General features: G+C 43.4%; 1 protein-coding gene across 1 annotated transcript in view; it reads left to right on the top strand.

The window, feature by feature from the left end:
* ncanb (neurocan b) overlaps positions 1-14,597 on the top strand; it is a gene marked incomplete at its 5' end in the record, with an annotated part of 147,976 nt that overhangs the window by 92,380 nt on the left and 40,999 nt on the right. The window contains one exon of the mRNA XM_080430638.1: positions 12,663-12,776. Coding sequence (XP_080286764.1) covers positions 12,663-12,776 — 114 coding nt within the window. The remainder of the gene's footprint in view (positions 1-12,662; positions 12,777-14,597) is intronic.

The raw sequence follows: 14,597 nt of genomic DNA, 5'->3' as shown, positions 1-14,597 counted from the left end.
GGGGGGGGGGGGTATGTGTGTGTATGTGGGTGTGTGTGTGTGTGTGTGTGTGTGTGATATATATATATATATATATATACATATATATATATATATATATATATATACCTGCAGATTAATGAGCTCTTGTGGCCAAGTTCCTAGGACACATTTTAAAACACGCATACACACCCACACGCCCACACACACACACACACACACACACACACACACACACACACACACACACACACACACACACACACACACGCCTTTTATAAAGCTGCCACTTTTACCTGCCTCGGCTTTACTGCTCCTCTCTGCAATTTAGCACAGCTGGGATGGTATTTGGATGTATATGCAAAGTGGGTGTGTGAAGGTGATATGCATTTCATTTAGGTTAGTTGTTTGCGCGTGCGTGCGTGCATGCGTGGGTGGGTGGGTGTGTGCGCGCGCCTGTTTGTGTGTAGAAGGCGGGACAAATCGATTTCCCTTGAAGACCAGAGAGTGTTACAGGTCTTATCAGCTGGCCAGGTGCACACACACACACACACACACACACACACACTCAGGGAACCAGCACGTATTCAAATACTGTACGTTCACACTTCACACAAGCACACACACACATACAGTACACACATCTCACACACATTCATTATGCACATACTGTATATACAGTGAACATCAGTCGTCCATCTTGCCCTGGGGAAGAGGCGGTAGAATAAAGAGGAGTTTTTCTTATCTCAACATTGGTTGACCAGGGACGGACCGGGGGGAAAAAATAGCAGTAGAGGAGAATGAAAGAGAAGAAGAGGAAGAGGAAGATAATCATGTGAAAAAATATTAAGGAGGAAGAGATAGAGGAACGTAACAGAGAGGAAGTGTTTCAGTCCCTTGCCAGATAGCCCTGTAAGTGGCTCAGTGTTCATTTTCAGGCAAGATGAATGGGCTGAGAAGTTGTAAATGACTATCCTTTAAAAAACGGAGGATATGTGTTGGCAAGCCCGTTATTTGTTTACAGAAATAGCTTTTCAATGCAAGGAATGGACTTCAGACATCCAAAAAGTCTTCTTGGGTAATTTCACTGTCAATGATTAATTGATTTTGACCGTGTGTGGAGATAGAAATAGATCATTTCACTTCACTGTTTCCTCTTAAAGTATGTCAGGAATAGCGACAAGAGGCAGAGAATAGCCTGTCGTTCACCCCCCTGGGGAACTGCTCTACTTTAAGAGAAGAGTTATACAATTTCTTAACTAAGTATGCTCGCTTAGATGGAAGTAACCAAGGGAATGAATAAAGCAAGGAAGTACTGTATGGAACATAGAAAACTATATAAATTTTATTTATTTTTTTAAAGGTGAAAAGAACAAATGGAATAAAGAAATGAAGCACGATAGGAAAGTATGAAGAATGGAGGGAACTTAAAATCAAACTGAAAGTACTGGAACATGTGATCCATTTGAATGAGTTGGTGCAGGGCTTCTCCTAAAGCCAGGTGATGTGTGTGTTGTAATGATCATATCCTCGGTGTGTGGAGCAGATAAAGCTGTTCAGGGACTGGGCCTAAATCCATTTGGTCCCAGAGGGACACTGCTGCAAGCACTGAGGGCCTCTTAAAGGACACCTCTAAGACCACAGGAGCCCAAGGAAATTAGCCTGGAAGGAAGGACCCATGGGGGTTAAGGAGGATAAACTATAGCCATTTAGCGATAACCAGAGGAAGGGAGAGGAAGCGGAAGGTGAAGAGACAAGGAAGGGACTTAATGAAAAAATAAGTATGACTCACCACACCAGTGAAGGAGGGATATGGCTCGATTAAGTTAGCAGAGAAGAACGAGAAGGGAAAGAAGAAGAAAAAAGGGAATTTGTGTTTAAATTCTGGTTTCTGGTTTGAAAACCTCAGCTACTAGCCCTGTCTCTCTCATAGACAGTGAACATACTATTACTGCATGTGCGCATTATTAAGTAATAGAACAGACTACTTTAACAAATAGGGTAATATTATTACAGTTGTGTCAAACAATGCATTTCTTTCAGAAACTGTTATTTACAGTTATTTGCACACTAATGACGATGCAGTTTGTCTATACCTTTAGACTATTATTGGCTTTTACTCTTTGCAGAAAGAGGGTGCTGCATGCTTTCTCTTCCTGGAAAAAAAACAAAAATCAATCTTGCTTGAAAAAACAAACCTGTCTAATGATGATATCAGTGGTAGGCGGTTTCTTGAAGTGTCCACCACCCTCTTATGAGACACAGACCAAGTAGAATTATTTTCTTTACCATTTTATCATGAGATTAGTGAGGACCAATTATATGAAGATAGGTTGAAAATGTGAAGTCGTCCTTTAATGTGGTTAAGATTACTTTTGTTTTAATTGGAACAAGTTGCACAGTATGACTTTAAGCTTCATTCAACATGAAAGTAAGGCAAAAAATAATATAACACATTACTTGGCAAAGAAAGTAATACTACGACATTATTACTTTGAATAGAAATGAATAAGTAATGTATAATAAATTACATTGTTAAAGTAGAGAGGAGAGGAGAGGAGGTGAGGAAATGCAAGGGAAATGCAACTGAAGGAAAACAAAGTCAGCCTCTTTGTTGATACCTCAGTGTGTACTTTGTTATTTCTGTCTCTCTGTGTACCCTCCACCCCCCATCTTCCACACTGTATAGATAGAGCAAACATGAAATCACTCTTTCCCCTGGCTTCTGCCCCCCTCCCCTCTTCCAGTCCAAATATAAAGCAGATAGCAAAGATGAAGTCAGTGAACAGAGACTCACACACACATGAAAAAACACACATGCCCACACAGAGACTCGCACTTAATAATTGTCGCACAGCAAAAATATAGCCGATCTACAAGCTCGCAACGGCTCGCAATCTCGACGCTTTGTGAGCTTATAGATTGGCATTTTTTTCGACTCAGCCGTACGACAAAGTAATCGAGCTTTACACACACGCATGCACACACATACACACACACACACACACACACACACACCACACACACACACACACACACACACACACACACACACACACACACACACACACACACACACACACACACACACACACAGAGACACTCTCATACTGTGAGCGGAGTGAGGCTGTCAGAACGGAAGGCTAGCAGAGACGTGAGATGTTGTGACATTTTTCCTCATTACATTTTCCGGGCTGCTGCTGTGTGTGTTGCAGCAGCCTGTCAACAACAGCCCGGACCTGTCTGTCTGAATGATAAGCGCGCACACACACACACACACACACACACACACACACACACACACACACACACACACGCACACACATTCTCGCAGATATACGCATGCTGCTCATATATACGCAGAGCTGCACACGAGAATGAATGCTAAACTTCCCCCGTAGATTGTATATTTCATGCTACACTGTGATTTTCTGGAGCGGAGCTTTTAGGCTGGATTTGCTCCCAACCCGTGAAAAAGCCAGGGAGCCCTGATGGGTTTGGAGGACGTACTGTGTGAGGCTCCCAATACACTGTCTGGGCTTCAAGCTGTTTATAAACACCTGCCATGTATCTACAGTGTATGTACAGTATCCAAAAGTCTTAAAGGGGAATTTTGCCCCACGGTTTTCTTACCTTTTCTATGATGTTATGATATCCTAGCATGAATGGTACATCAGAAAAATGTCATAACTCCATCCTGTGTCCGCCACAGCTAAAAACTCGCGACTATGGGCCTTGCGCTAGATCGCATATTTTTGATTTTTTTTCATTTTTCATAGTAACAGAACACTAGCGAGACTTCCGGTGGGGCGCTGCATAGTGTTCTGTCACTATGAACGTCAGATCTCAAAGACCTGGGATGGAGTTATGATTTTTTTCTACTGTACCATTCATCCTAGGATATCATAACAATCAATCTGACCTGATCAATCTGGGAACCCAATTAATCTGTCTTCAGAGATTATAACCAAATAAATGTACTTTATTTGTTTTTAGTAGAGGTTTTTCACAAAACACTATGACTACTTCAGTACACAAATGTAACCAATCGCACACTTACCATTGCACTTCCAGATTTGACTGTGTAGGTTGATCAGTTGAGCTCTGACTTCTCTGGAGACGAGTGTAGCCTGTGGCTGTAACAGCACTCTTGTGTACTTGTCTGTTTGTTCTCTGTGTTCCCTGTTGATCACTGGGATTCCTTTGAAATCTACTCAAACCCCCACATGTCTGGCAGCCGAGGGCTCTGCACACACACAGTATAATACACACACGCACACACACAGTATAATACACACACGCACACAGTATAATACACATATACACACGGACACGTCCACATAAAAAACATGCGATGACAAACTAATACATGCATATAATATGCATGGTAAAATCATAACTCTGATGGTGTAGAATTAGCGTAAGGGTCCATTCTTACACAGTAAACTCAGGATGTTATTGTATACACACATGTACAGTATATGTAATGCTACAGTATGTAAGTAGGAAAGGAAGTAATCAAAACCATACACCTTATTGCATTATTGACATTTTCATGCAACCCTCTCTGCAACCCTGTCTAATACAGACGTGCGCACGCACGCTAAATAAAATCAGAGCCACGGACACTCACAAGGTGTATTGAGTGAGCACATAGTTTAGACAAGCAGTGGTTCAATAGAAAGGTATCCATCTTTGTTGGAGGGCAGGGAAATGTCAGCGCCTCTCAGCAACCTAATGGAAGTCAATCATTTGGGGGTCTGACACAATGACAAGTGACGTACCTCTCTGAAAAAGCCTTCACGGGGAGAACATTTCCATTTCAAAGGCCCCATTTTATCAGTATGTCATGTCAATTTGTTTCTATATAGTTTCAGACATATTTGGGAGGCAATTAGGAGGAAGGGAGACCATCTGTCACCACTACCGATTGATAGGACAGCAGCCCAGACAGCCACCCACTGTGTGTGTGTGTGTGTGTGTGTGTGTGTGTGTGTGTGTGTGTGTGTGTGTGTGTGTGTGTGTGTGTGTGTGTGTGTGTGTGTGTGTGTGTGTGTGTGTGTGTGTTCTAGCACATCTTTGCTTGCATGAATGTGCAATCCCCCCACCCCCCCCCCCCATGACATGATAAGTGAAGACTGTGGTTGTCATTAACTGTGTGTAATTGATCAGGCCCTAGTGCTATAATGCGGATGGCTGCAGAGAAGTCTGCACTGTTTTCTGCACTGCTATGACAAACTGCTGGGCGTTGAAGCACTGTGACGGGGATTTGGTGCAGATCACGTGACACACTATAATGAGTGTGCCTGTGATCGCATGCCAGCCTGCTGTATGTGTGGGTGTTTGTGTTTGTGTTTGTGTGCACGAGTTGTTGTGTAAGAGAGAGAGAGAGAGAGAGAGAGAGAGAGAGGTAGGGACAGAGTGTGCGTGTGTGCGTTCAATTCTACTGTGGTGTGGGTGATGGCTGATTTATGCAGTCACACCTGGCCTAAATCCAAACTAATTGGACTGAGCTGGGTGTGACTGCAGCACACCTGTTGTAGTCGATGCACACAGGATGAATCAGTCATCCACAAACTCAAGAGAGAGCCTCTGCCACGACAGCAATTCCATCTGCTCTGGCTTGTAACATCTTGCCAGTCAACAAAAAACATGTCTGAACCATCTACCTGTGTCCCCGAGTGTCAGAGGAACCCAAGCCACGTATCCATACATAGTAGACTAGCATACTATGAAACGATTTAACATATTCACACAGTGGCTCCTACGATAATATTTATCCCCCAAGGATGACAAAATGTTGCAGGAATATGGGCACTAAGCTTTGAGGTTTTCCCATTAATTCATTGATTCATTAATTAATTCACCATCCTGTCCTCTGTCTGCCTCAGTAACTCATTCTTCCCCTTTCTGTGCAGTAGCTGAATTTCTCCTCTTTCATTCTTGTCATGCTATTTATGGCTCCTTCGTCCTTTATGTCTGCATATACCGTCCCTCTTTTTGGCCGTATCCCTCCTCTTCACCTCCTCCCTGACAGGCCCACTTACTTGTTTCATTTAATGGAACACATTACACTGAAACGGCAGTAGGACTGTTCATACTTTTTCCAAAGCAATTATATAGAACTATGAAATATAGTTAGTTATATACAGAATGTCAATGCTGCTGCCAGCCTCAAACATTCATTTGCATGGAAGGCGAAAGGCCGCCGCAGCGCTGACCCTTTCAACAGATGTTGGTAGTGTTTGTGGCATTTGAAAAAGCTGCCAGATGTATTCAAGCCCCATATAACGCACACAGAGAGCAATTGCTCTGAATGACATTTCAAAATAAAGCTCTTACCATCCTGTTGTGGGAAATTGTGGGTATTTTTGGTCAATGCCAGCAAAAGCCATGAAGTAAACTAGAAAAGCTCCCAAACTTAAGCTGTTTATAAGCATTTGTGTGAAATCCCTCGCTGAATTTTCAACCAATGTTCACGCGGGTTGGTTTGTTACAAATGTCAGACATTTAGTTATGATTATGATATAAATGGGGGTTTTCATATACCAAAACATCTTATCTCAAGTAACAGTAATGGTTATAAAACTGAAAAAGGGTTTAGTCTCAGGTTCAGTACTCATATATAGCTCAGTCATATTTCTTGCTTTGGAGTTGTGACAAGTTGATCTGGATAGTGGTGACATTGATGTACAGCCCCAGAGGCCAATGAGGCGTCTTGTGTATTTGTGTCTTTGGGATCAGGGCACAACACCAGACAGAAGACCAGCAGAGAGAGATAGCGAGTTCAACTGTGAAAAGTTATAAGACTTTGAGACTGATTTAAATGCATGGCAAGCTGCAGCTGGGCTACATGTAGTCTATATAGACTTGTGCGTGCATGCGTGCGTGCGTGCGTGCGTGCATGCGTGTGTGCGTGCGTGCGTGCGTGCGTGCGTGCGTGCGTGCGTGCGTGCGTGCGTGCGTGCGTGCGTACGTGGTCAATAAAGCGCAGAAGCTTTAATTACAAAAGGGTCTCATCAGTTATATTATGTTACAACCCACAACCCACAGTAGCACAGCGTGCTACTGTGGGTTGTGGGTTGTGGGTCCATTATCCGCTGACACAGTCAGCGGATATGGACTTTTATACAGTTACTGTATGTGGATGTTTTTTCTCCTCAGTGGGTTGGTATATTGATTTGAAATTGATCGAAGGTGATTTTTTTTTACTTTTCTCAGGCTGGGATATGTCCTGCCAGTTGCAGTCTCAAGTCTACAAAATAGTTTGGGTGTGTGCATCCCCGGGTATGGACTAGTTTAACTGGCCCTCCACATAAAAAGCAGCCATGTCACTTCATTTATACTGTACCTTGATATTTAAAAAAAGTATCCAGGCAAGGCTCAAATCTATTTAGTTTTTATCTTTCACGTCTTTTATACAAAGACAAACACAATAGAATGGCATGGAACCTTCTAACCCTGGCCCGTCGAAAGACCCTGGCTCAAATCGATTCTGTCCTCCATACCTTTATTACCTTTCACTGAGTAGACTTCCTCACACTCTGTTTTTCTCTCTCCCTTGACGGCGACACCCACAAGGATTCCTATAGCCATGAAACTGTTGATTGCGTTTGAGATCTCATTTATAAAACGGAGAAAGCTGTTTACTTTTTATTTGGCCTCAACGTTCACAAATGCCCCAGCCGGCGTTGGAATTGAAGGCATAAATCTCACTGTGGTGGTGCAAGAAAAAGACCCTCCAGAGCTGGCAAAAAAAGGCTGATTTATACTTAGTGGCGCGCCGGTGTCGAGCACCGAAAATAGCAGATCTACAAGTTCAGTTTTGACGGGTGGTGAGGGTAGTAGGGGTTGGTGAAGCTCTGTTCTAGTACACAGGAGAGACGGGCAGGATGATCTGATCTGTGCCTGACAAACAGTGCCTATAGGGAGATAACAATGATAGCTGCATCCAAGGACCAGCCACAATCTAATTCTGTCCCTTTTTTCTTGTTCTCCCCCCTCCCCTCTCTCTCTCTCTCTCTCTCTCTCTCCTTCTTTCTTCTTAGTCCTTTCTCAATTATTCATTATTTTTTTTCCACACCTGCCATGAGCCTCCAGATTTTCCATCAACAGACATTGCCTCAGCTCCTCTCTTTCTGCACTCCCTCAAATCTCTCTCTCTCTCTCTCTCTCTCTCTCTCTCTCTCTCTCTCTCTCTCTCTCTCTCTCTCTCTCTCTCTCTCTCTCTCGCTTCCCATCCATCATCCACTTCTTCTCCCACCTCCTGAAAAGTTCTACTCCAAAATACTGGATCTCCTGGGAAAAAGGTTCATCACTCAAAAATCACTTTACGTTTAGAGGATTAATTATGTTAACACATTGGGTGCCAGAGGTTTATTAAAATATTATACGTTGAGTGCCTGCATTTCTTCCATCCACTTGCGTTATACGTTTCGTGCTGTGAGAAGCCCAGACGCGGAAGTGCATGTAAACAAAGCGTGCGTGCGAGACGGCGGAGGGTCCCGACTAACGCCTGGAACAATAATATTTCCAACGCGACCCTCCATTGCAGCGTGATCGCCGATCGAAAACGGCTCGTTTCCACCACATTAAAAAGAAATGGAGATATTAAGCTTTTAGTCAAGGAGATAACATTGAAAACGCCGACCGGAAGGATTTTTGACATGGAGCCAGATCCAGCCTCTTCTTCTCAGAAACTCTTTGGGTGAAAAGTTTCGTTTTAGCGCCCCACGTGGCCCACATGTATAAAAATAGAATTGGGTCAAAAACGGTCCGGACCGTTTTCGGCACTTCTCGTTTGGACCCTCAAAAACGGTCCGGACCGTTTTTGGCATTCAATGTGTTAATCTTCTACCCCTTAAACTAAAAATGAATTTTGTTCTATCAATCATTTTGTAACGGTAGGCTACATGTCGCTTTCTAAACCCTGGATATAAGTTCTGAACTAAAACTGTTTGTTTGGCCTCATAGAAACACAGATAAGGCGCTAAGTAAAAAAAAGGAGGGTGCTTGGAGGGTAAACACTCCCTCCGTGCCCAATTCCAAACAACATATTTTTAGGTTGTCAGTGAAGCCAAACTAAATAACAATTTGATATTGTTTGTTATGCTGTCATGAGTTTTTATCGATGTCAACTATTACATATTTAGCTGTCTCTTCCGTTAAGTTTGGACTTAATGGCTTTGGCATGGACAGATAACGGCAGCATCGCCAGCCAGCTAGCTGTATCCCACAATTACCCATATGGCCCATGGTTATCTACGCTTCCATCCATTCCGTGCCAACAGATAAACATTGCACCACTGGCTCCATTGTGGACACCATGGTCACTCTGCCTTCTTGTGTTGTCCTGGGTAGCAAGCCAGAGAAGGATGGACGGACAAACACACAAATGCTCAACTTCATTAAACACTCACACACACACACACACACACACACACACACACACACACACACACACACACACACACACACACACACACACACACACACACACACACACACACACACACACACACACACACACACACTGCCACCTGCTTCAGTTGGACCACCTCTTCAGTTCGCCAGCTGGGCAGAGCAGTCATGGAGTGGACAGTGAGTGGACAAGCCTGCTGTGTCCTGGCACTCTCGTCACTGTCAGAGGAGCGGACAGGAAGGTAGATGGTGTTAGACCCTGAGGAACAATGTGCTCAGCCCAGCCATATGGCCTCACTTTTCTGCTTTGTCAATGTCATTAGCGTAACAGAGAATGCTTATTTCACCACATGAACCGTAATGCCATAATAGGCTAACATTTGCAGAAAATAGGCAAACATTCGGCTATTTTCTGCAAATATATTTGGATTGGACCAAGTATAGACGCCTGGGGGACCAGTCAACAAAGTATTGGTTTAGGTGGTTAGCAGTGGCAGTAACTTTAATATTAGGGCATCAACCCTTCACCTTCATAACGGTGACATGACTTCTCCTTTGTTGTGTTTTTTTAAAACAGTTTTTTTTAACAGTTCATCCTTTTTAATGAAGTTGCCTTCAAAATGAGCAACACCTAAACTATAAAGGTCTTTACACACATTTATTTTGTGTCATTAATTTAAACTGCTTTGAGCGGCACCTGTCAGCAGGGAGTGTTGGACGGGAGGAGTAGGATGGAGGCGCTATATCCTCCCGATGGAGGCCCCTCACTGAGAGGTGAGCCAGTAGGATACAACAGCAGTGACAACACACAGAAATGTGTGAAATCGGGGATAAAAGTCATAAAATTCAATTCAATTCAATGAAGTATCACCAAATTAATAGTTAGACGTGAAACATCCACCAACGCATTTTCGTATTGTTTATTCAAACAAACAGACAGAGCATTTTCACACTCTTTTATTATCTCCTTGGGGGAAAAGTGTCCTAACTACATACTGTAGGAGCAGTGAGCAACCTGCAAGGCAAACTGGTTTGTAATGCCAGTACCTTGGTCAAGTGCATTGGCAGGAGTATGTACCAGGCATGCATGTCTTCTGTTGTGGGAGGAAACCCAACAGTGGTGCTAACCACTGCGCCACCGTGCTGCTGTCATGCTCCCAGCGTGTAAGGAGCTTAACTCTGAACTACAGTATACTGTATGTCTGCGAAGAATAATACAAGTGTTGGTTATTTTTGCTTAGTACTACACAGGTGTCAGGTCCTTTTTATAACAGCTAATTGCCAGAGTGTGATTCTATTAAGTCCGGCCAGATGCTTGTTGGTATTAGGCCCCACGCCAAGTGTTCTTTTTTTTTTGTAACAGCTGTACAGGTAGCACATTAATCTACTGGCTTGCAGTCTCGACAGATGGAAAGAGAGAGAGACTGCCCGAAAGAGAGGCAGAAAGACTGAGTGTGTGTCTCTCGCGTTTAAATCAGTTTTTGATAACATCCAGTCCAAGCCTGAGCATCAGCTGTGAAGCTGGTCTCACAATATCGGCATTTTGATTCTTAATTAGCATCATTGGTAACACCTGTGAAGGAAGTAAGGAAGAGCCCCAATTTCTTTTGAATATGGCTGCTGTGCATAGAGTCTTTTGAACTAATAGGCGTAGTATGGGGGAAAAGCTAAAAATGAAATAAAGACTGTTTAGGGCTTGATGTACTTTGTTGTAGATCGTATTTTTGGCGCAAACATCAGTGTGCCACTGAGTATAAATAAGGCTTTTATGTAAAATATTGTTATATATATTTTTAATAGAATGACTGTGCTATGCCTTCTTATGAACTAAATAATATCATTGTTGTCGGGCAGAAACCTTGTATCTCCATATTTCAACTTTTTAGGTTTTTCTTTTGTAAATTAATGCCCTACGTCATCATACAAGAGTATCACGAAAGTAGTGAAAATAGCAGATCGACAAGCTCACAATGCATCGCGATACAACGAGTTGTGAGCTGTACTATTTACACTATTTTTTTTTTCTTTTTTGAATAATAATCAAAAAAGGAACGGTTTTGGACATACAAGGTTTCACCCGACAGCAACGATATACTGTATGCTGTTGTGGGGAGGTGGGGAGGTGGGGTCCTTGAGAATTGTTTGAAATATTCTAGCGTTCCAGAGCAAAAAAAAAAGAAAAAGTTGAGAACCACTATACTAAATGATCTTTAGCATCACTCTCTCTTTTTCCTGAGGCCCTTTCCTGCACCTTTTCTCTCCTACCATCATTCCTTCCTGCACACCTTCTCTCCATCACCCCTCTCTCTCTCCTGACCCCTCATCGGGCCCTAGGGACTCACTCAGATGTTGTGAGGGCAGAGGATTGTGAGATACCAGCTGCAGTTTTAATGATTTTGCCCTCAGGCCCAGATCAGCCAGAGAAATATACGATTACTATTTTTCAGCTGAACGAGGGCTGCCGTCCCTCTGACGCCTCTGCAAAATGTGTGTGTGGGTGTGTGTGTGTGTGGGGGGGGGGTTTCTGTGTCCATCTGTGCGTGTGCATGTGTTCATGCCGGGTCACTAAAGCCTGATTTACACTTAATTGCACATCGGTGTCTTGCATTGAACATAGCCAATCTACGACGCGTTTGGCTTTAGGCACGTTTTAGAAAAATGGCCTCATCACATTTGAATACCTGCTGCAGAAAGAGGCGAGAATTCGTTGGTGTGGGTGTGCTGAATTCTTCTCAGTTTGGAACTTTCCAACTTCCTTTTCACTCTCTCCGTCCGATGGTGTGTCTCTCTCTCTCTCTCTCTCTCTCTCTCTCTCTCTCTCTCTCTCTCTCTCTCTCTCTCTCTCTCTCTCTTTGTGTCACACTACCTCTTAAGTTAGCTGAGGCTAGGTCTGACAGCAGAACAGAGGCCTATCCTCTGGACATATTGTAATTGGTACCATGTGCTTCGGTGCCTACTAAAGCACTTTTGATGAAGCTCAATCAATTTCCTTTAATTATATCTTGCACAGAAATCCCTCTGATCTTTCAAATAAAGGTGTAGCTCTCTGTTGGGGTTTCTCGGTCCCTGTCTGGGCAGGTAGTTTTTGAAATAATTTTTGCTTTATTTTACTTGTATTTAAATTATGTATTTTGCATGTCAATACTGTGACCTCTCACGCTCTCTTACTCACCTCCCCTCTCTTTATCTCCGTCTGTCTGTCTGTCTGTCTGTCTGTCTGTCTGTCTGTCTGTCTGTCTGTCTGTCTCTCTCTCCCTCTACAGACATTGACGACTGCCAGTCTAACCCCTGCCAGAACGGGGGCACCTGCATTGATGAGATCAGCTCCTTTGTGTGTCTGTGTCTGCCCAGCTATGGCGGAGCCACTTGTGAGAAAGGTAAGCGCTTGGCTCGTAACTCAGTCAGTGAACTCAGAAAGAAAAGGAGGTCGGTGGAGGAGGTGGAGGAGGAAGAAGAGGATGAGGTGTGTGTCGAGGGAGGGAGGGAGGGAGGGAGGGAGGGAGGAGGGGGGGGGGGGCTTGTGAAGAAAGGGGGAGGTAGCAGGGGAAGTGGAGATCAAGGAGAGGAAGCAAGGGATTTGGAATAATGCAGTGGTTCTCAACCTTTTCTGGATTGGGGCCCACTAGTAAATCTCTTTAAAGCTTTTGCAGCCAGTTGGGTAATGATAAATTAATCAATTGTGTTCATATTTATCACAATCAAAGTTTTAAATATTTTTACATTCTTATTTTCTATATTAATGTTATATTATCAGTAAAATCTTAGTGTTATTTTGGGGCCCACTTGGAATATCCTCACGGCCCACAGATTGAGAACCACTGGAATAATGGATAAGAGACTAGACACTAGACTGGGCTGTGGTTCAGTCCCCAGTGCAGGGGCCACTGTTGCCTGCATGCTGGTCAGCCACACACAAGCAAAGCGGAATAATAGAGAAAGTGGTACAAGCTCACAACGCGCCACAACAATATTCGGCCAGGTGATTTGGTGTAAATGGAAATGGTCGCTTTGAAGATCTCCAATGAGACACACAACGGTCGGTTGGACAGGTCAACCGTAACTTAACCTGGACAAAATAGATGTTTCAAAGACTCTGACCTCTAATGTCATCTAATGACCTAGGGTAGGGGTTTGTTTTTTTGTGGTGTTTTTCACTGTGAGCACTTTCACTTCTCACGCTTTTGCACTGACCGAATGGACACTTAATTCGTTTTTACTTCCGTTTACCGTTGCTCTGTATTGTTGATGCTTCTTGTTTTTCGCCGCTGTACTGCTGTACTGCTGTACACAACAGTACTTTTTCGTTTTCCTTACTCTTTACCTGTAACTGTGTAACCTTAACTGCTGTGCCGCCTCTGGCCGACCCAGATTTCCCCTGCAGGATAATAAATCTATCTATCTATCTATCTATCTATCTATCTATCTATCTATCTATCTATCTACAGTATCTATCTATCTATCTATCTATCTATCTATCTATCTATCTATCTATCTATCTATCTATCTATCTATCTATCTATCTATCTATCTATCTATCTATCTATCTATCTATCTATCTAAATACTAGCAGACCTAGTATAGAGTACAGTAGAGCCCTGTGGAACCCCAGTCAACTAAGTTGCTTTGCCACTTTAATATAAGTGGCAAAGCAACGCAAGGAAAGTACATTTCCTCAAACACACGGTTGGTTGAGTGCTCAAGGCACTCGGGAATTAAATCAGGTTAGGTCGGCGCTTTGGGTCGGGAGGGAGTGGTCGAAGTGTGACCTTTTCTGTAATAATAAAGGAGAGAAAAAAGCTCCATCCATCTACTACTTTGATCCCCAAAAAAACTACTGGCTGGATTGGCATGGAATTTGGCGTGCACCTCTATGCTACCCAGAAGATGCCACTGATTGTGTTGACCCCAGCTAGCAACCCCAGTTGACCCCTGTGTGAACGTTCCACCCAAGCTCCTGTTGTGTCGGCACATTCATGGTTGACGGAGCAGTGTATGCTTTAGCCTTTGCCTTTCCACTCTTTTGTTTTTATCTCTAACCGCTCAATATTCACTATACATTATTCAGCTGTGAAAAGTACTCCTCCCAACAGGCAGTGGTTTAGCATGTCAGAGTGATCTCTGTTCCCCAGGGAGTGGTTGCCTGTGAGAAAAACAGTGGTCATTAACTTCGCAATCATTTGCTACACTGAAACTCATAT

This window comes from Gymnoscopelus braueri, assembly GCF_963280865.1.
Source record: "Gymnoscopelus braueri genome assembly, chromosome: 6".
NCBI lineage: Eukaryota > Metazoa > Chordata > Actinopteri > Myctophiformes > Myctophidae > Gymnoscopelus > Gymnoscopelus braueri.
The sequence above is the reverse complement of the archived record's forward strand: the minus strand, read 5'-3'. Positions and strand labels throughout refer to the sequence as shown.